Here is a 22,450-nt window from a genome sequence, read left to right as displayed (position 1 = left end):
CAATAAATCTGTCCGCAAGCCGAGCGCGTGCTGCAGCCGGTCCAGGAGGGCCCCAGCCTCCGTTTCTCGCTGCTCTCGACCCCAGCCGCGTGCACGTCGCGTGTATGCCGAACCCCCTCTTCAACCACCCCCCCCCCCCCCACCCCCCGCCTCCGACGCCTCTGCCCCCTCCCGACGCCCTTTTCAACCTCCTTCAACGTCTTCGGACTCCCGTTCCGAGGGTTTCGAAAAGCTCGCGAGGCTTCGCTTCACCTCCCCTCCCTCCCTCCCTCCCTCCCTTCATTACTCGCCTCTTTCTCTCTCGCTACCTCCTGGCGGTATTTTTTTCTTCCTTTCTCTTTTCCTCTTTTTATTATATATACATATATATATAAGTACCGTACGACGCGTATCGTACTTTTCACCTGCTCAATTCTCTGCACCCTTTTTTCATTCTTTTCTTTTTTTGTTTTGTTTTATTTTGTTTCAATCCTTTCGATCGCACGTTGCGTTTCTTGAAAAAAAAAAAAAAAAAAAAATTTAAATCTTCAGGCATTGCGTCTATCTGTTATCTTTTAAGGTTAGAAACAAGAATGTTATAATATATAGATATAATTGGAACGAAATTTTGTGTTGGAAGAAATGTTTAAAATCTTTTTAACCAATGCTTCCCGCATTGCGGTATGTTGTATAATTAATATGGTCACGGTCGCGTCCGCAGTGTATCCTGATTCAGCGGATAAGAATGCGATAAGGTACAAGTCAAAAGAAAATTAATACAAGACGGAAAGATGTAATAAATAAATAAATAAATAAATCGAAGTAGTAAAATATATAGCGAATGATCCGCAGTTTTGACAAGCTATAATACATTATTTTGGCCGAATGTATGTAGCACGTACTTGCGGAGCTTTGATATTTAGCTGCCTGACTGACCGCACTTTATCACATAGTTATATGTATGCATATTATGTACTTGATTGTCTTTTTGCCAAAATTCATTTGTCAATCGTTCGCGGTACGGATGTTACCGTATGTGGATTATGCGTCTTCTGCGCACACGTTGCTGGAGGTCATATAATTCGCACAACGCGAAACGTGACATACTCGATGAAAAATTTGTGATATTTGAAAAAAATCAATTTTTAGACGAGATATTACGTAGAAAGCGCCAAATTGCGAATTTTTTCTTTTACGACGAAAGCTAAAGTAACGAAATCGCTTTACGACTAAAAATTTTTTGTACCAAATACTCGTTGTACAGCACGTTATACTTGCAGAAGATGTTTAATCTCAGCTTTCTGCGTACAACGAATCATCGTTTCCGAATGATTAGAGTGTGTAATTTCGTAGACGTGACACAATATGCGTAGTAAAAGGTTGAAAACTCAGTTGAATACCGGTATTTTTCGTTCATCCGCATTACAGCATCGAACACATAGGTATACAGGTTTATCTCCTGGGCCATGTGGACACGAGTATTGGAGTATGGGAGAGTATTAAACTCTTGTAACGATAAATTGCAGAGACGTAACGAAGGTGGTGTAAACCTCGTCGAGATGAGAATGATGATACTTCCAAGATTGTTTATGTACCCACATACACGTACATGGATACATAATCACGAATCAATCACGTACGCTGCGAGTACATGTTCCTTTAAAAAATTGCAATTAATAACAGTGAGACGTTGAAGAACCATCGTCCGACCATCGTCGCGATCGTCATCATTGTTTCCGGGGAATCCGATTCGTTCCATCGGGTCTCGTTTCCTCTCAATATCCCCCAACGTTGCAACGCAACGCGTTTCTAACCCTAGGGAGAGAGTCTTTGTCCCATGGCAGGGAGCAGACTCGCTTCTTCCTCGGAGACGAAGGCTTGGATGCTAAATTTAAACCGGTAGCGTGGTAGGAACGGGTGCTTGTAGTCAGCGTTAGAAGAAGAGGCTGCTGCTGCTGGTGCTGTTGCTGTTGGTTCTAGGTGGCAGAAGCAGAAGCATAAGCTGAGCTTGAGCAGCCGCCAGAAATCGGAGCACGTGCTCGAGGCGCAAATGACGCGAACCTCCGGCTCCCCGCACCCGGAACACCAGCATCGGCCGTCAGCCTTACCAGGGGGACCAGGGCTGCCTGGCCGCGCAGCCACAAGCCCGGCGGTGACTATCAATTATCAAGAAGCGGCGTTTGCCCCGCCAAACCGCACCGCGCGTGCCCGGCCAACAGCCAGACTCGCGAGGAAGAACTTTCCAAGAAACTTGAACGCGTATGCAGAGACCGAAAGCTCTCGGACTTACTGGTCGACGAAAGTCGGAAATCGATGCTTTTTCGTAGTTTCAAATCGACCCGAGTTCAACTTAAGACGAATGTCTGGTGAACGAGGGCTGGATTCTTGCATGGATATCGCTCAGAGTCCATTGAAAGTCACTCGATACTTACGGGTATTCCATGGGAACCCGGCCAACGGCTGACCCACGCCGTTTCTCATTTCGTGAACTGAGAAAAATTTCATTTGTTGTAGTAAATAGAAAAATTCGGTAAAACAGGTATCGTTGAAAAAACTGTTCGAATATTGTTGGAACTACGAAAAATGAGGCACGCGTTACCATTTTGCGCTATCGTCGATCCTTTTTTTTGGTAACCGCAACGCGAAATCAGTTTCTGAAGTTTACTTTACTTTTTTAGTCAAACAAGGCTTTAACGTCAATTTATTCTTGCACAAGCGTTAAATTTTCGCAACGGCTGCAAGAAAATACATATAGGCAACAGTGATCGTAATGAGAAAGAATAGCAACGGTTACTAGACTTTCTGGTAACATCTGCAAAACTAATTTTTATTTTTTACCTAGAACCATATTTTTCGGTTGTGGTAAAAAATGAAAACAGTTAATAACTGAGCGGTAACTCGAACGAAAAATTTCTCTCAGTGTGTTAAATTCGTTCTGCAATTGTCCCAACTCTGAAGGCGTGCCCTGAATTTTTCAAGTTTTTTTATTCAACTGCTCAATTATTTGTAAATATTTCAAGTGATTTTGAAAAGGACCTATTTTAAAATTGGCAAAAAATTATCAGCAACTCCATTTTCCATTCAAAACATTTCACGACCTGGCCCATGATGGGCCAATTTTATTCCATTTTTTTTTTTTTTGGTCATTAAAACGTTGTTTCAACGGTCTGAAAATTACTGAAAAATTCTCAAAACTTGTATTTTTCAGTCAGAATATTTCTAGACAGGTTCGATTATGGAGTGATTTTTGTCCATTTTTTCGACACATTCAACTTTCTTTTTTTTTTTTTTTTTTTTTTACCAACTTCATAATGAAATTGGTCTAAAAATGTTCCAAGTGAAAAATACAAGTTTTGAGAATTTTTCGGGAACTTTCAGACCGTTTGAACAACGTTTTGGTTGATCAAAAAATTAAGAGTATTAAAAAAATATTTCAAAAAAATCGGCCCATCATGGGCCCGATTTCGAAATGTTTGGAGAAGAAAATATAGTTGTTAAGAACTTTTTGACGATTTTAAAAACAGGTCCTTTTCAAGATCACTCTGAATATAAATAAATAATTAACCAGTTGAATAAGAAATCTAGAAAAATTCAAGGTATCTACTGTTTCGAAGTTGGGACAATGGCAGAATAATTTTTTAACAAAATCAAAAATGGTGAGGTTTGGACGTTGGTTGAGTTTGTATGAAATTCCCCCTAAATACATTCGATACGGTAAAGTTTCGATCACTCTGTATGATGATGAATTTCCGCATCAAGGACCAACATTGTTCTACAGTATTTCACACGGAGCAATTTCGAGAGAACATTTTTGGCATGTTACCCTGACAACGACTGTAAATCTGCACCTAAATTGCATCTTCGTTTACTCGTACACGACGTTGTTAAAAATGGTGATGAAATTGTGAAAATATACACGTTGCGACACCAAGAAAATCATCACCAAGAGAAGTTTATACAAGTTGAATTGAATGTGGTTCAACGCACGATGCTCAGAATCAAGTTTGGGCTCATTTGAAGTCCTCCGTACATTCAAAAAAAAAAAAAAAAAAAAAATTACGTCAGAACACCTTGGAGCTTTTTTTCTTCATTATCCTTTAGAAGGCCGGCATTTTTCCTTTGAAATTCGATATTTTTTAGAGGCATCATTTATACGATTCATGTGACTCGTCTCTCTTTTTGGGAACATTTCGGTCCTCTAAAGGTTAAAGCAGTCGTACTTGTATCAAGTGTGATAAAATTTCGTGAAATTCGTTCCGATGCAATCCAACCTGATGCGTCAAGTCATATTCAAGTTCTACGATGAAACTTCTTAGTTTGCATTAGTTTCCGACTCAATACACTACAATCTGTCTTAGCGGTCCAGTGTGGTCGCACCCTAGTCGCAGAAAGTGATGTCAAATCTAAACTTACATCTCCTATGAAAACATTGGATTCGTTAGTGACTTGATAGTTAATGTATCAGGATTGAATCCCAATGTTTTCGCCCATAATGACATTGATAATTTCAAATCAGATACCCAAGAACCAAAGACACAAACCGTACCACACTACGCAAATCATACGAAAGAAACTCCCGCAGTTCCCGTTGGACCGGAAACAATCCTCGATAAAAAAAATAATCTACATCATCGAATCGACGAAGCAAGGATGTGACGTCAATAACATCGGTAACCAGCAGCATCTCGAGAGATTCTGCAAACGAAATCGAATCGCTCTCCCCCCGACAATTGCGGCATAAATATGAAGAGCATAACGGTTAGAGGGAAGTCTCGCAGCGATGCGTCCGTTGTCCTCGTGTCCCTTGAAGTATAATCTCAGTAGGAGGTTGAAAAACACATGTTGGGGCCACGTGTGGGGTGGAGGCGTAGCAGCGCTGCATGGTCCCGGTGCAGCAAGACCATCACCGACACCGTCACCGTCACCATCGGGAACAACGGCTGGTGCCGTTTGGAATCGCCCCACTTCCATCTGCGTCCTGGTCCACCCCCGTCTTTCCTCGACCCCGGTGTACTTCTGCTCCTTCATCGTCAGCTTGACGGTAAGAAGAGTCAGTCAAAAGCACACGTTGCACCTATAAAACGACAGGGGGATTCGTCCCTTTTCCGTCTCATGGTTCGTTTCCCGTTGGGACCGATTTCCCGACTCTCGTCATCACGCGTGTAAGATAAAAATCGGTTGCGCTTCGTCGGCAGAACTTGCGTTAAAATTTTTCACCGAATGATGATTTCGGCGTTGCCTTCCTGTGCGTCTGTCACGTAGTCCACGCATCCACACACACACACACGTACTCCTATTTCTTGTTTGTTGTTTCGACCCATCTCTGAGCCTCGCGACCGTTACCACGGGACACCAGAGGGTGATATCGACACGCGCGCATTCGGTTCGCCTTACCGGAGTTTGGTCTACTCCTTGTATTTTATAGCTTACGGCGAAGCTCAACATCGCCGCGGGGTGCAGAGATAGATGGATCAGTGATGGATGGACGAATGGATGGATATACAAGTTAAATCCACGGCTCGAGAACTTGCAAGACAAATTGTAATTCCAGCGGGTTCTTCCCCACTCCGAGTAGGAACAATCTTTTCCCTCCTTTACCACCGGTCGCGTGATTGGTGAACGATGTGTTTCATACATTCGCTCCGATCATAGTTTTCAATCGGTGGACACGGTGATTTTTTCACCGATTTCCGCAATGTCGGATCTCTGCCTCTAATTTGTTAGAATTAAAATTTTTACGACAAATAAATCTCCGCTATATATCGAGCTACGACGTGGTATATTACTCGTTGAAATTCAACAGTCAATGATATTTTTGACCATACACCTATACACTTGACTTCGCCAACGCTGCTCTAAACGCGGAATCAAGTCCTCAAAATAGTCAGTTCAGTGTCTAGGTCAGTTTTGACCGTAGTGTATAATAACCTGTATAGAAACGAAGCGTTCAAAATTCAACTCGGTTGGAAAAATTACGTAGTTGATCTTTGCTCGGTACCGCACGTAACGGACCGTATTCAAGATTCCACGTCACTGCAAAAACACGATGACGGTACAGTGAGCAGGATGACGTGACGCATCAATTGACCCCTTTCCTCTCTTAAATATACTTCAACGTTGAAGAAATAGCAACGATGGAGAAGCTTGCTAAGCACGGGATTGTATCGGAGTTTTCCGGTTCGAACCGCAGCTGAGGTTATCGCGTCATTTCACGCAGGCCACTGTACATACATACGTACACCTATGCACATACGTATACATACTCGACGTAGAATTTGCAATACCTGCGCCAGAGCACTAATTAACGTTTTAAAATATTCATATCCGTGCGAATACAATACAGCGAAGAGCAAAACGTAAAAAAATTTTAAACAGCTCTTATCGAATGAATTTCTGAACCAAGAAATATAAAAAAAAAAAAAAATAAAAATATACATATATATTCTCTCTCTAAAAACCGAACGACACAACGTTCGGGGAAATGATTTTTCGTATACGTCTGCCGCGGTAAATGGTTCAAGAAAGTTCTTCACGGCGCGCACACCCACACACATACATATGACTACGGTATATCTATTTCCAAGAGTCAAAAAATTCAGTCAACGTCGTATACGTAAGAAAACCGGCGTTGAATTGAGCAGGAAACTGAAAAAGCAACGGAAACGAAAGAAAGGGGCGGTGGGGGGGGGGGGGGGGGGGGGGGGGGGTAGCGAGAAGTTTATTACCGCGAGGAACTTAGCACCGATATCGCAAAAGGCTAATAAAGCGGAATGGGCATCGCGAGGCAGGCCGGCGACAACAACGGCAGTTCGCACCGTCGACTCGAACCACTGGGACGGATCGGGGCGATTCGACGTTTACTTTAGGCGAATGACGACGGATAAACGGAAGGATAGACGTAAACGGAGACGAGGAATCGCAGTTTCGTACGGAAACCGTAATCCGAAACCTCGAGTAGGATATGGTGCGTGGAAGAAATAAAGAAAAGGTTTGCGTGGTAGTCGAGAGAAAAAAAAAAACAAAGAAAAAAAAAAAAAAAAGGAAACTACCGCCGAACGTATCTCTCTCCGCGCGCACGGGTGGTGTTCGGAAAATTCTTTCCTTATCCTCTCGACGCGACGCGAAGCTACCGCGATAACTATCGACGAATGGTAAATGCGTACTTAGGCATGAAATTGAGCCAAAGTTTAAGCAGGGGTGGTAAGGGGGCAGAAACGCGGCAGCATCAACGGCGGTGATTCAAACCTGAAGGTGACCCTCCTTGCCCCTGGGGCGGAAACTCTAGATGAGAAAAAAAACCGCGAAATGCGAAACTCGGTGCTCGTGCATCTACGACTCTTCCTCTTCTCTTCTTCTCATCATCCTCCTCCTCCTCGTCGTACGTCGTCGTCTGCTCACGCGCTAGTTTTTCTTCTCCTCTCTCTCTCTCTCTCTCTCTCTCTCTCTCTCTCTCTCTCTCTCTCTCTCTCTCTCTCTCTCTCTCTCTCTCTCTCTCTCTCTCTCTCTCTCTCTCTCTCTCTCTCTCTCTCTCTCTCTCTCTCTCTCTCTCTCTCTCTCTCCTCTGTCTCTCTCTTTCCTTTCGGCATCTCGCGCTCTCTTCCGTCTCTTCGTCCGACGATGAAACGCGACACCCGAGAGTCCGTGTGCAGGACTGTGCCAGGAGACGCACAAGGGGTCGGCGCGGCGCGCGGGCAGACAGCTGTTGGGCGCGTGCGGCGTCGAACCTTTTAAGGCGCGATCATCGGACGCCGGGCGTCGCGGCGTCCTACCCCCTCCCCCACCCCTCTCCCACCAATCCAACCAACTCCACGCGGCCACACGCCCGCCTCTCGATGTTTTCGTTCTCGTTCTCCTCGATACCACACACCTTTTTCTCTCTCTCTCTCTTCTCTCTTCTCTCTTGCTCTCTCTCTCTCTCTCTCTCTCTATATACCTCCCTCCCCCGTCGAGATCAGCGACGATGACGACTCGTGAGCCGTACGTTCCTCCTCTTCGGCAGTCCGGTTTATCCGATTTTCGCTTTATACGCTCCGAAACTCGCCGACGATGAGGTGGCAGCACGTATCCGTTTACCCTAAACCGTTCGAAACCTTCTTACATCTCCGTCTTTTATGGATTATACGGTAGGTGGGTTTTGGTCGGGAGTTACCAAGAGCCGCTTGTTCATCGATATCCCCGCGTTTTCACGATGTGTATGATCTACATCGATTAACCCTACCTGGATGAAATTTTCTTTTCTCTAGGACTAATTATAAATAATATATATACATATATATATAGAGCAACTTGCGTAGCGCAAGAGATTATTATACCTATGTATCGACGTGTTACGTCGGATCATTTGATAAACCGTTTACACTGTGATGTAAAACATTCGTCTAATTATTATTCATTGTGGAGCGAAATTATTATTATTATTATTATTATATTATTTTTTTTTCCGTAAAATACACATCTACCTTCGTTTCTTTGTTTTTTTTTTTTTTTTTCCGCACGTCAATCGTGAAACATTATTATAAAACCGCGACAACAGAAATCGTTGCAGTTATCGAACGTTATGCGATATTAGTATAAAAGACGTACGTACGCAACGCGCAAAAGAAAGATAGGGGGAGGGGGGGGGGGGGGGAAGGGGAATCGCGAGGAAAAAAAAAACAAGAAGAGATAAGAAATACTTGTGTTTCACTTTCGTGAGTGCACAAATGCCAGCCGAAGCTGAGAATTTAACGGTTTCCTGTGGTTCGTGGCAGGCAGCTCTTGAGATCAGGGATCACGACACATGTATGTATGTACGTGTCGTTGTGTGGGTATAGGTGTAATGCTTGAAAATGTATGCATGCGTGGAGCAGCAGCATGTCGTTTTGCTTGTCGCGAGAAGAGGCAAAAAAAAAAAAAAAACTGCTCACCACCGTGATGCACAGTGAAAATAAATAAGAACGCGCAAGATAGTTTGTGTTATAAATGTACGTATAACTATGTAGTAGAAAGTAGAAGTAAACTTGCAAAAATGAGGTCGAAGTTAGTATATAATGAATTACGTAATTGTAAGGTATGTTATACATATACATGTACTTCGTAAGATCATTCAATTACCGTGCAATTACCGAAAATTTACAGAATGACAATAGTATGTGATGATATTCGAGGCAGATTCATTAATTTTCTCATCATTAAATAAATGCGATTTGTTAGAGATATGTGCGTTGTGTTTTTCTCCGTGTCATCAAAATACCCGAGAAGATGAAAATTTTCCATTCAACATACACCACGCGAAATAATAAAATTTTAAGAGGATTCTCTACAGTCACTCTTTACCGACGGAGTAAAAATGTCGCTGTTTTTTTTTTTTTTTTACCAACTATTATCGAAGCCTACGCATCACTGACGTGAAGAAGTCTGCACTTTCCAACAAATTCTACACGATGTAACGCCGAAGAAAAATGTGTCAATATATAAGATCGTAAGAAAATGTATTCCGGCGCGATGAATGGTAATTCGGTTACGGGAATTATAAATTTCACGTCGTAAATGCTGGGTAGATTGGAAAATTTTCATTGATTATCTTATAAAGATAATTGAAAATCAACGCAGTCGGTAAAAACTGATTACACACATCATCCTCTTAAAACATTACAACTCGACGAAGCGGGTAAAAATTTACTCTATTAATCTGACTGGGAAATCGCGAGTAAAGCGGAATACAAATATAGTCGGCGTATAACGATCCAAGGATGTACGGATACGGGAAGAGGTAATCGGGATCGAACAATCTTCCGCGCTGCTCCATATTAATTCGAATTTTGATTTTCTTCTTCCTCTTCCTTTTCTTATTCGCCTTCTTGAGCCGTTCATCCTCGTTCCTCCTCGGTCGAGCTGGTGCAACGGTAGCGGGGTATAAGACGTTGTTTTCCACCTTGCCATGGTAACGATCATGGCCACCCATGATCGATACGGGATATGCCCTGCTGGACGGCGAGAGAGAGAGCGAGAGAGAGAGCGAGAGGGAGTGAGGGAGGAAGAGAAGGGGGAGAGGAAGAGCGTGACGCACGAATGAACCGAGGCACGTGGTCCTGTCGCCACGTGCCACGCGGTGGCGGTTTAATTCTCTCTTAGTTTCTCTCTCTCTCTCTCTCTCTCTCTCTCTCTCTCTCTGTCTCTCCCTTTATCCCTCTCTCTTCAAAGTCGTAACAAAGCCAGCACAGCCGACATGAACAATAGCTTTTTAAACTTTGAACAATTAGGCCATTCGACCTGTGTATGAATGAAGAACAAGTTTTGCACCTTGCGGGTTGTTATTGCGTAGATCGACAGGCGGGGAAAGACAACAAAAGAGGCTGAGAAAGCCGCCTGCCGAGTGCAGGTTTACGATGAATCTGTTACGCAACAAAAACCCCGCCTGCTTCACCGAAATTTTACTATCTCTACGACGAAAATCGCCATATTTGGATGTTTTATGAAACTTTTTTGGAATGGAATAATGACGAAAAGAGAATAAACGGCGCGAAACGAGCTTTCTTTTCCATATTCTTCGAATTCCTCGTTGCGAGGTAAATTCGATCCTCTCGCGTGTCAGAATCAGAATATTCGTCAGTCGTCAGAATATTGTCTCTTCGATTATTCCATTTGTCCTCAATAATGTTCATTAACTGGTTCCCAGTGACTCACTATTGTTTCGGTATAAAAACTGAACGAGTTTTCTTTCTGTTGAAATTTCGTGTTTCTATGATCAAGGTGTCGTTTGTTTGCTCCTGTCACTTGCATAGTTAGTCATTGCCGCATAAAATTTTATTAGAAAGGAAACTCGGTCCAGTTTTGATTCTACAGAAAAAAAAAAAAAATTGTGAGTCCACTGGGAAACCATTAATAAACTTTACTGTACAGTAAAATAATGCATAAATGCCTTAACCTTCCGGCTAACTTTTTTGCGGTCCGAAATAAAATACGAGTTTTATTCTACAACATTCACTTGTTATTTGTTGCAGCCTACGCGCAGTAACATCGCCAGTCATCGTCGCATAATTCTTATAGAATTTAACTCGCATTTTGTTTTGGACCGAAAACAAGTTAGTCGGAAGAAAAAGGCATTAACGAACATTGCTATAGATACTCGTATTCACAAAGTGTAAAAAATCACAAATTGTCTATTTAAAGTTTTGACTATTGTGTACAGTTAAACATACCTCCCTTTCGTTCTAATAATGAATTTGTACATCTCACTGATTATTCTATTATTATTATTATTATTATTTTACATGTATGTTTTAAATTAACCTACAGAGAAGAGAAATCGAAGCTTATGAATCTGCACGAGATTTAATCATTTAGTCACAGTTAAAATGTTTGAGTATAACTGGAATTAAAGGAGCTGATAAATCAGTTCATTTTTATACATGCCTCTTCTTCATTACTACTGCATTTAAAAAGGAACGGCTCTTATCTCATTCTGCATGTTGCGCACAGTCTGGCAGAGATGAAACGCGAGGGATGGATTGCTGATATTCTAAGTAATGAATGAAGCGTAAACGCATATACTTTTGCGATAATACAGCTCCTTTACAGTTGTAAACAAGAAGATAATAGACTGGAAAAAGTTTAGATAGGATCAAGTCGTAGAAATTTGAAAATTGTCATTTCCCGACGGTCGCAGCCGGAAACCTTAGTCCAAATTGTTATACCTGTACTTGTCCCTCATCGTCCGCTTGCGATTGTATGTTGTAGGGGCGAAATTCCTTCAGAGTTATAAAAGCAGAAGAAGAAGAAGAAGAAGAAGAATATGCAAATAAGAGCATCGGGCTAGTGGCGTACATTGCAATCTGTACAATCGGGTTGAACACGAAGTTAACCTGCTGTCGGTTGAAAGGTAATAAAAAAAAATCAATTTTAGGTCACGGGCTTGCTTGCCGACCGAGCTTTGTGCCGCATGTTTTCCCGTGGTTTGAATAGCGTGTGTATTCTTTTTATTCCTCTCTCTCTCTCCTCATCCTCCTCCTCCTCCTTCTTCTTCTTCGTCTTCTTCTTCTTCTTCTTCTTCTTCTTCTTCATCTTCTTCGATTGTCGGAAGAGATAGAACGCCAATGCTACTGCTGTCGGTGATACTGCCGCTGCATTGTTATGGAACAAGTATTATAACCCGGTATCGCGGTATTTGATCAGCAAGGTCTAGGTTTTTTGTCAGAGAAGATCACCTAGCGCCGATGGACACACGATTATTTGATAAACGTATGTCAAGATGTTTTTATTTATTTATTTTTTCCTTCATCCTCGCACGAACGAATATACGATGTACGGTGCATAATACACAACATACAATAATTACGTAACGTGCACAAACAGCTATGAACCATCATCGCATATACCTGTACAACGCATGTGTGTACAAGTTTTTTGCAACACATATATAACCAGTGTGTCCTCCTCACCCCGATTTACCAATCAACCGAAATGCGTTCGCGTGTATTTATCACGTATTATCATCGACGTGTCGTCTTTGCATCGAATACACTATACCGATACATGTGTTACACGGGAGGACGGCGATAAATCAGCTTCTTTCTTTTCTTTTCGCACGTACGCAGGTATGTGCATATCACGGGTTGTGTCCTTCTTTTTTCAATCTTACGTATCGTACGGTATAAAAACTTGAAGACCGTGAAAAAATAATAATCGTCCGTTTGAATTCGGCTCGACGATGTGAAAGTCGTCAAATTATTATCATTATTTTCATTCATCGTTAAAGTAATGATTATAAAAATCATTCGTATGCACCAAGCTAAAATGAGGCGCGACGAAAAATTATTCGACAAAATTGTTTAAGTCTTTGCTTCTTTGGAAATCTTGAAATGGATGTTTAAAAAAAAATCTATATCGAGGATATTGAGTGATTTTTTTTTTCAGCATTAAAACCATACGTTGTGATAAGCAGGAGTATGAGAAACGAAAAAGGAAGCGATACATACTGTAAAAATGTAATTTTCCAACTGACGAATAACTGAAAATATACTGAAGAAACTTCACGTAATCTATACCAATTTTAAACTTTGTCGTGAGACTGCAATTTTTTATTTCATCGAAAAATGTTATCCTACTATAATTTCCGGTTTTTTATTCACAATTTTCAACCGTTAGACCTAGATAAGATGTTTAATCTACGTTTTGTTTCCGCCAAGTTATCGCATTTGTCCGTCAAGGAACGGATATGAATTTTAAGGTATGTGCCTAGAGTAACTTAAAACAACTATCTGGTATTTGTTGTTTTCCTTATAGATACAATTGAAAGTCAAATGTAATTACGTGATAATAGACAGAGCATTGAAAGCGTTTTAAATAAGATATAAGGAAAATGAAATTTTGTTGTGATCCTGAAATGCAGAAAGAGAGGAAAGAAAAAAAAAACCAAGAAACAATCCAGAATAACAATACGCAAGAATTTTTTTGAACAAGTGACATGAAAAAAAAGAAACAATCGTCGTATCAAAAAATCGCGGTTTTACTGTAGCGCGAATTACCCGTGAGCACATGTTCGCACTTATCTCGTAAAGTGATCGAAGACAGTGTTCTTCTTTATCGACGGATGTTTGAGTGGAGGAGCTTTCGAAAGAGCCTTGAAAGCTCGATTCTAGGTGGCGACGGCGGCCACGTTCGTTTAAAATAAATAAAGTAACGAGGCAAAAAAATAAATAAAGAACGTATAATAATTATAATAAAAATTGTAATAATTATAATAATGGCAGTAACACCAATGACAAAAAAAAGGCAAAAAAAAAAAAAAAAAACGAAACAAAAAGAGAAGAAAATTAACATCTTGATTACAGATCAAACGAACAGGTAACGCAAATTTAATACCGTGTTATAAATTAACTGATAAACATCTATCTGCACGTTCATCGTAAAAAAAATATTCTCAACTCCTTTCAGATCGTCAACTCTGAATCACCATAGCGCGTAAACCTTGTGCTTGCCGAACGATTAATTACGCTTCAACTTGAACTTGGAAATAATGAATTTAGTTATTCAATTGTAACTTGCAATACTCGAGAAACGTGATAAGACAGAAAAGAAAATCACTTTTCGATGCGAAAAATCTTAATGTGACCAAATGAATACTGAGATTCTAGAGACTGACACTTTTTTCCAAGTTTCAGACATCGGAACTGACTTACAGCTGAGTACAAATTGACTTCTGAAGGTGTATCGACAATCTGAACTCGACGATTGGTTCAATCGGATTCAACGCCTATCTCCAGATTTCTTGCAATATGATAGAAGAGAACTTTTACAAACTGAATCGACGCCAGAGTACAAACGAATGAAAAATGTGTAACTGGTATCGACTGGTGAAGGATGGGAAAGTAAGATCGAACAAAGTTCTGAGACCGAGATGCACTCCGAGAATAAATTCGCTACGTTGGGCTGTTATTTTATCAGACAGAACGACGAAAGGGTGGGAAGTAAAAAAAAAAGGAATATAGAAACGCCATAAAGTTATGGAAAAGAAGTTACGTGGGAGATAAATCATACGATGTATTGTAAACAATGTTTAGTACGGTGGCAAACAGAGGTAAGAGGCAAAGTAAACACCGTCGAGGAGTCAAGTACACGAACAAATTCGCTCTCGCAGTCATAATGACAAAACAAAATACAATCAGTCTTCAATCAACAAAACTACTATATAATAGTTGCAAAGTTACTAAGCTCGACTGCGAGTAACGGCGACGATATTGAAATTCTTCGAGACAAATGTGGAGCAAATATTGAGAAACGACGTGAGAAACGGGAGGTAAGCGACGACGATACTTTTTTGCACCAAAGTCGCGCGCGGTGTTAACAATCGATCTACACACATCGTCCGAAGTTACTCTGTTATGCGCATACGACACATGTAACTCGCAGTCGCTAGCATGTATCAACGTGTGTGAAAATAAGAGAACTTCTGCCGCTGGGTTTGTTGTTTGACTTGGTAAATTTACGACCAGCTCAGTCGACTCCGATCCGACAATATTCACCGTCGTGAACATGTAACTTGGGATATATTGTTTGTGAAAACTGTAATTGAAATTGTAGCGCTGCATCGATTATTGACCAATAATCGAAGCAATTTATCTTCAACTTCCATCAATTCCAGTTTCCCCCCTTTTTCCCGTATTTCTCATCCACCCAATAATTGACGTGTTTATAGCCGATCTGAAATTTTTCCTTTTCCTCTCTCCTCTCGTATCTGGTGAGAATCATTATTTTCGCTACCTACCGAAAAGGAAACTCAATGTCATGCGTACGTATGTGTGAAGGCCATGTCGTTCCAACACGATACAACATGTCTACGACGACGACGACGACGACGACGACGGATCGGTACGAGAGCCGACGACGCCGTTGCGTGAAAAAGTCCACGGACAAATACATGCGTGTTGTAATGATTGTTACTACGGTGTAGCACGAGTATTGAGAAAAATTACACGGAGAACCGGACATGCGGTATCCGTGTACGAGCCGATGATATACGCGCATGTAAATATACGCGAATTTATGTACGAAGGCATAGGTAATACTGTATCATGTACATATCTTGCGAATAAAATGGGGGTCAATAATAAATAATACTCACGAATATTGAACGAGAATCGATTCTCTCCGTCGCAAGTTCCCCTCTGGTATAGGTGCACAATATTATCCTTTCGACTTTTAATCTGTCTTTCATGTATATAATAATATTTATAGTTAAAAACAGAAAACAAAAACTTAACACCAGGTTTTTTTTTTTTTATTATTATTATTGTTATTATTATTATTTTCTCTTAATTTTATATCACTTTGTACGTCAACATGTTGGAACCGTGTGAGTGTGTTTATTTATTTATTTGTTTTTAATATATTTTCAAACCTGTGTATATTATGTGTACAAATATACCGCGTATATGTATATATATACACATGTATATATATATATATATATAAATGCATATGTATGTATGCGTTTATGTGTATACCTATGTCTCCACTGTGTACACGTACGTCGTATAGATATATCGTTGTATATACACCTTGCGAATATGTGTATTATATATTATGTACGTACCTATATATATATATATATATGTACCTATATATACATATACAATGTGTGTGTGTAATTTAAGATACGGAGAAGCAAAAAAATAATAAATATAATAAAAAAATAAAGAAATTAGAAGAAAAAAAAAGAACAACCATGATCAACGAGCTAGGAGTTTGATCAAAACCACAATTTTCATGACGTCATCGGGCGCGGGGCATGCGCAATTTGTTTTCGGTGATTTTCCACGTACATAACGCGCTCATAACGTACCACCACGTGTAAACTAACACAGAAAATTGTTTTCCCCTAGTCTACATAGCTGTCCCGCGAAACGACTCGCCCGCCTCTCGGTCACCTCGGTTCAGATTTTTCTTCAACTTCGAGACCGACTACGGAACGTCGACCGAAAACCAACCGTTCCCAGAGGCTACTTCCATACACTCCCACTTGTTAAGTGACGTCCACTGACGTCACCGATAGTTTACCTTGAACGCATGACATTGAGCCGCAGTCCGGCCAACCCGCCGTCGACAAATCCGTACGCGGATTTTCGTTGGACATATGTTTCGAACATACTTTTCGAATAATATTATACTCACGTTGTTGTCGGACTGGTCACGCTCAATTTGCACTATTTTCGTTTGTAAATATCCCTCGCGAATCACCTCGACAAAACTCACTGTTATCACACTCTTTTATTCCGGTTATTTACCCCCTTGTTACTTTTGAACAAATTCATTATTCTCGGGGAATTTGTAAGGCTGATGTGGGGGAATTTATTCGCGCGCGGCCGATTGCCGTATTCTAGAGATAATTGCGGTGCGGTCGATAAATGTGTATCCATTGCGCAGGCCTCGCTTAGCGCGGCAGAAATTCAAAACGTCCGATTTTTCGAACGACTCGTACGTGAACGCACGATTATTCAATTTTTTCGATACGATATTATCTTTGGCGTTGTCATTATTTAACACCACCATCAAACGATCAGAATTATATTACAGAGGGAATCTTTTGATCTCCTGTAATATACATACTCTTGTTTGTTTCTTCTATCGCCACTAAAGTTAGTCTTTATTCTTTAAATTCCAACGGGAAAAAAGGGCAAGAAACTAACGACATACCTAAAGTCAGTTTAATATTAATCCACCTGGTTTCCAAATCGAAAGTCTATAAAATAAGAAACGTCTTAATGCCGAATATATGTGTAATACAAATTAACGAACAATCGATGGGTAGATTTTTCTCGTAACATTTCTCAAAATTACACAGGCAGGCTAACTGTCACGATCTAATACAATTTAATTACATTTATCGAATTACAGTTATTGTCTTTTTTCAAACGATTTAACAGAGGGCCAAGAGATATAAGAAACAAATGCGAAAAGTTGCGTGATCGTCGCGTGTATAATACCGGCGTTGTGTGGAAAAACAAAAAAAAAAAACACCCTGGTGAAAATATGTGAAAGATTAATTGTGCATATATACATAATAAATTTTTTTACCAAATAAATTCCTCGTGAACGAAGACGTAAGCAAGATCACAATCCAATTCTTTGACACGGAAAATCAAATGAAAACAATCAAACAAAACTGATAAGAAAAATACCCCACAAACTACACGCATCAACATTTGCCTTAGAACCTTGTTACGCACGCACCGTTTATCACACAACTTACACCGCGATATATTTCTCAGGTATTGTAATCTCAAAAATTTGACCGGCGGAGCCACAATACAGTCTGTGCTGAAAACGTCGGTCATCACAGCCTCTGCTGATGCAGGTTAGCTGACGGAGACGAATTTGTGCAGCTGTCGGTCGACCCTTTGAGGTTAGAATACTTATTTTCGTCGGTGGATACCAGGGTGTCGGTTCACCGGGATAAATTTTTCAGGTGGTATCGGTATTTTTCTTTTCTCCACCTCGAATGCGATGACAATTCAGGGCTCGGTGTGAGCTGGGAACATTCTTTCGTTGTCCTCTTGCGAAATGGCGAATTTGACGAACGCGACGAGCGGCGATGCCGAGTTCAAGGCAAAGGTGAAATTCGACCCTGAGGAGGACTGTTGCAGCTCGACCAGCCGCCTTGGGTTCGACCCTCAGACTATTCCTCCGCCCCTCGGATCGCTCACGATAGAAGAATGCCCAAAGAAGAAAGTACTCTTGTTGAAAACAATTTTGGAGCGAGATCTTGTCGCTGCTGACATAAAGTGGTCTCTCTTCGTCGCTGCCTCTCACAGCTACAGATATGACTCATGCCTCAGACCTTATCCCCCGATGTATGTTAGGAACGAATGCAAAGACATCGAGGCTCTGGTACGTCTCGCCTCTGGCAGAGTACTTTTCGTTTTCCCATGCTCAATCGTCTGTCCTAATTTCTTACGCTACTTAAACTGCTTCGTCTTTCGCAGAGGGAAGCCATCCAAACTATACCTCCACTCTCCATAATCATTCGTCAATTAGACGAGCCTGATGTTTACGAGAACAACTCAGCTGCGGTCAATTTGCTGTACTGGGTTCTCGTTAGGCTTAGAGACCCGCAGATCAAGAGCGTAAACAAAGAATGCGTGAGTTCCAACTTGTAGTATTTCATTCCACCCATATGCTGTGAGATTGTTGAACATATTTATTTCTAAAGACGGCTTTTTCTAAAAATAAAAGACCTGAAATTAGATACACGAATCAAAAGCAAATTTGCAAAAAATCTAGCATTTTCAAATTTTTATGCCTCACTTCGCTGACAATGATGTTGCAGTATGACTCTGTGCTGAAGCGTGTTCCATCCGAAATGGCAGTAGCACCTCCTAATTTGATATTCCAAGTTGCGAGCACCAAGCAGTCCCTGTTTGAGGAGAGGTGGAGAACAGCTTCACAGGGACACACGACCCTCTACGCTTACCACGGCAGTCGACTTGAGAATTTCCACTCAATAATCCACCACGGCTTACAACAGAACATGTGCAAGGTTGGCATAGTTGTTCTGCTTCAAGCACTTGCATCATTGTCGATGTTTATTTTGCTGCTTTTGTTATACTATCCAGAGATCTCTCTACGGCACAGGCATCTACTTCTCTAGCGAACTGGGTGTCAGCTTGCCTTACAGTCCTGTTGGATACGGATGGGGCGGCAGCATGCACGGCAGTCAATTGAGCTGCATCGCGTTGTGTGAGCTAATCAATCACCCTGACGTGAAAAGAGGGGATTCAGGTGAAGAATAATTTGTGTAATTCAGGGCATCTTATTTGTAAACACGGTAGTTTCAGTCCTAACTTTTTCTTTCTTATTTAGAGGATACAGCAAGAAACACTGTAATCGATGCAATGAGTGGCAAAGTTCCAAACAAGTACTACCTCGTTGTAAATAGCGATTTAGTTCGTATCAGATATCTGCTGGTTTACAGCCAAGAGTTTTCTTCTTCAAGGTAAATGGGAATGATGAAAAAAACGTCAACTTCCTTTGCGGTCTAGCGCGCGAATAAAAATCTGACTTTGGCTTTTCATCCAATCCATTTTGTCGTCTTAGCAACATTCTGATACTTGTCATTGCGTTTCGTGCATGATCAACAACAAAAATCCAAGCAGTTTCTCAGAGATAAATCAGATATTTTTTAATCACTCTTCATTGCTTTCAGGCACAAGGAAGGACGAGGGTTGGTTGCCTGGTTCAGAAGGCACAAGCTGCTCACTTTTGTTCTTGGCTATGTGGTTCTGCTGGCATCTGTCGGACTGACCCACAATAAGTACGTTGAAAAGTATTGCAGGCTGTTTATCCAAAAAGTTGGATTCCAGTAGTCGACTGGGTTGAGATTTATCACACCGTACTTTAACGATTTCCAGAGTTTATCATCCAGACTGTCCTTAATACAAAATTCAATTTGTTTCACATACATTTATATGTACAGACCCTTAGATTGACACATCAAGGCCACCGATGGTGTCTGCTTCCCATGTTAAACAGGTAGTAGCAGATTATATGTTGGCCTTGAATGGTTCAAAATCAATCTGAGGGTCTGTAGATACCAAAGGCAATCGAAGACTGTCATATCTACAAACTTTTCAAGAAAACTAGAAGCGAAATTTTGCTTTGTGACGTTTACACTACTTTGATATTAGTCATGATTATAAGCAACTTTCAGCAGCACTATGAATACTCACAGAGTCACACGCATCATTCAAAGCGAATTGATCAACGGTAGTTATGCGAAAATATGATTTTTTAAAGTATTATTTGAGCAGTTTTTTAATTATTTACATTGATATAATAATTATAGATGAAAATCATCAGATTCATACTGTGATAGTTGGTGACGCACGTTTAGTGCCTTGTTAGAGTGATTGGAAAGTTTTCTGTGACCAAATAGTCGTCCTCAAATACGACTATTAGGTTTACTTCGAACTCTGCAAGAATATAAATTAAATTAAGTATGATTCGTGTCTCAACACGATTATTTAAAATACCCTGTACACTTACCAACTTTGAAATTACTTGTATTCAATGTCGGGCAGGTAAACAGGCGTGGGAATATCATGTAAACTGGTATCGCTAGCCCAGTGCAAACGTTACCTTCTCCTATTTGTATATTTTGTATCTCCGTAGCTGTAGCAATAACAAGACAAATAACAAAAATTAATTTATGGAATAAACATTTTCAAAAGAACCGCTAGAGGCTACCTGAACAATTCTTATTTCATTACCATCTCTAGAATATCCTTCCGCACATCCGCATGTTTCCACTCTCACCAACTGAAGCTCAATCGACTTTATGGGTACTTCGCAGTGTTCAATAATCACCTGATTTTAAAAACAAAAGAAAAGAACACATAAAATTGTGTTTTACTTGATGCAGGAAGCTCTGTATTTACCTCTCCGGTTAAGGGCTGAGTTAATTTACAGCAGACAGAGTCAAGTCTTCCAGATATCAGGAATTTTGGTACGCCAGTTCTTTCTCTGATGTTTTGAAGCGACTCTGGTGTTATTTTGTAAAATACTATTTTAGAGTGAGCTTTTTGCAACTGTAAATTCACCGGCTTATCTTCCATGATGAATTCCAAAGACTTGCTAACATCTTTTGCCAGGAAGCTTCGCTTGATATCGCAGCGAACCAAATACTGAATGCTGACGAATACCCCATGGTAAGTTTCGTACAGAGGTTTGTTGCCTCTTGGCTTCAGCGGCAACTCAAAAGGAATCTCAGTTTTGCCACTTGGTATTTTACCTGCTGGGGCTACGTCCAGCGTGTACTGCACCAGCTGGATCGGCTGTATAGTACAAAAAACAATGTAAAAAGAAGATAAATGAAGAAAACGAAATACCAACCTTGACAGAGTTATAAAACGCCTCGAATATTCCAACATTTTTTGAGCTTAACTGAAGGTTCACCGAACCTTCCATAGTGAGGAAAATGCCATCGTGCTTAACATCAGAGTTGCATTTGAGCAGTATTATTCCCGACACAATTTCCTACAGGGTGTCACGAGAAAGAGAGAGAGAAGATAATGAATGTAGGCTTTTGCATGGTGTATTGCAAGTTAGAGCATAACCTAAAAATTTGTCAATTAATTATCGACTAACCCCTTCGTGATATATTTTGTTGGCTCTCTTGAGCTTGATATCCAAATTTATTGCCATTGTTAGGTGACAAAGTATCTATCACGCGTCAATTGGACCTGTATAAAATACATATGAATTAATATTTTGACAACTGTTTGGCAGCTGTTTAGATCAAAGTATTCGGCCCATTCGTAATGTATGCACGTACTTACAACTAGTAAAAAATGAAGAACTTTGCTTCATAAAAGCGAAACTACACTCTTCTATCATCATCGTAGAATTCGAAATTGTTGGCAATTGTAACTATGGTTTGTCAAATAAAAAACGAAAATATTAAATAAACTCTCGTTCTATGTGGAAATTTATTTCTTTTCTCTGTGATTCGTAACACCACTGAGATAGACACCTTAATCAAAATTGTGATGAAAAATTCCCACTAGTCAAAAATACCAACAATTATTTAGTTTTCCAATCGTAATGTTGTAATTTTCCGACGAATCAATTTGGAAAACTAATTCTCTCGTACGAAAGCACTAACCGCGATATCTTTGCGCAAAGTAGAAGTGATATTACAATGAATTATTCGTTTTCCTACGATTTACGGAGTGCCTCGACGTTCTATAACATTTTTTCATTAAATTTTATAGAAAATCGACTTCACATCAAATAGTACAGAATAATTTCAGCCGGTCAAAACGTAGCGTAGCATCGCCTTAGCTCAGGTGTGGCTCAGGTTAGAGGGAATATTTCCCCTTGCGAGTTTTATGTATCTCTACGCTTGCGAGGTTATTGACAGAGATAGCGTTTCTCAAAATGTAATCGTTTATCCAATGCATCGTTGTAAAAACAATGCAAAGCTTAAATCGAAAAC

At 40.5% G+C, this 22,450-nt stretch overlaps 3 protein-coding genes across 17 annotated transcripts in view; 1 reads left to right on the top strand and 2 right to left on the bottom strand.

The window, feature by feature from the left end:
* LOC107218020 (myocyte-specific enhancer factor 2) overlaps positions 1 to 16,602 on the bottom strand; it is a 55,658-nt gene extending 39,056 nt beyond the window's left edge. For 2 of the 8 annotated variants that reach the window (XM_046742411.1, XM_046742417.1), the window contains exons 1-2: positions 16,183 to 16,589; positions 15,581 to 15,856 (exon numbers count right to left, since the gene is read on the bottom strand). The gene's annotated coding sequence lies outside the window, so the exon portion shown is untranslated. Of the gene's footprint in view, positions 1 to 15,580; positions 15,857 to 16,182 lie in introns of all 8 variants that reach the window. The other 6 variants (XM_046742422.1, XM_046742421.1, XM_046742420.1 and 3 more) reach the window with 6 other exon arrangements.
* Positions 7,574 to 22,384, bottom strand: LOC107218006 (vacuolar protein sorting-associated protein 26C). Of its 6 annotated transcripts, none has more exons than XR_006904796.1 (9): positions 21,792 to 22,384; positions 21,601 to 21,695; positions 21,346 to 21,489; positions 20,892 to 21,287; positions 20,724 to 20,820; positions 20,500 to 20,625; positions 20,281 to 20,426; positions 19,300 to 19,885; positions 18,763 to 19,212 (listed from the first exon to the last, which is right to left on the bottom strand). XR_006904796.1 is itself a non-coding variant. In XM_015655738.2 (8 exons), the coding sequence occupies exons 2-7, from the start codon at positions 21,655 to 21,657 to the stop codon at positions 20,344 to 20,346; spliced, it is 903 nt and encodes a 300-aa protein (XP_015511224.1). In that variant the 5' UTR covers positions 21,658 to 21,695; positions 21,792 to 22,384; the 3' UTR covers positions 7,574 to 7,584; positions 20,322 to 20,343. The 6 variants fall into 6 exon arrangements, 1 of the variants encoding a protein (XP_015511224.1); XR_006904798.1 differs by having other exon boundaries at positions 20,322 to 20,426; XM_015655738.2 differs by lacking the exons at positions 18,763 to 19,212; positions 19,300 to 19,885 and adding an exon at positions 7,574 to 7,584 and having other exon boundaries at positions 20,322 to 20,426.
* LOC107218021 (protein mono-ADP-ribosyltransferase PARP16) lies at positions 17,129 to 20,686 on the top strand. Of its 3 annotated transcripts, none has more exons than XM_046742425.1 (7): positions 17,135 to 17,558; positions 17,924 to 18,345; positions 18,441 to 18,596; positions 18,785 to 18,994; positions 19,071 to 19,236; positions 19,318 to 19,450; positions 19,661 to 20,686. In XM_046742425.1, exons 2-7 carry the CDS (start codon positions 18,019 to 18,021, stop codon positions 19,818 to 19,820), a joined length of 1,152 nt encoding a protein of 383 aa, XP_046598381.1. In that variant the 5' UTR covers positions 17,135 to 17,558; positions 17,924 to 18,018; the 3' UTR covers positions 19,821 to 20,686. The 3 variants fall into 3 exon arrangements, with proteins under 3 accessions (XP_046598382.1, XP_046598381.1, XP_046598380.1); XM_046742424.1 differs by having other exon boundaries at positions 17,135 to 17,860; XM_046742426.1 differs by lacking the exon at positions 19,318 to 19,450 and having other exon boundaries at positions 17,129 to 18,345.
* Positions 22,385 to 22,450: the final 66 nt, after the last annotated feature.

Source organism: Neodiprion lecontei, chromosome 5 (assembly GCF_021901455.1).
Source record: "Neodiprion lecontei isolate iyNeoLeco1 chromosome 5, iyNeoLeco1.1, whole genome shotgun sequence".
In the NCBI taxonomy this organism is placed as follows: Eukaryota; Metazoa; Arthropoda; class Insecta; order Hymenoptera; family Diprionidae; genus Neodiprion; species Neodiprion lecontei.
This window is presented reverse-complemented; position numbering and strand designations above follow the sequence as displayed.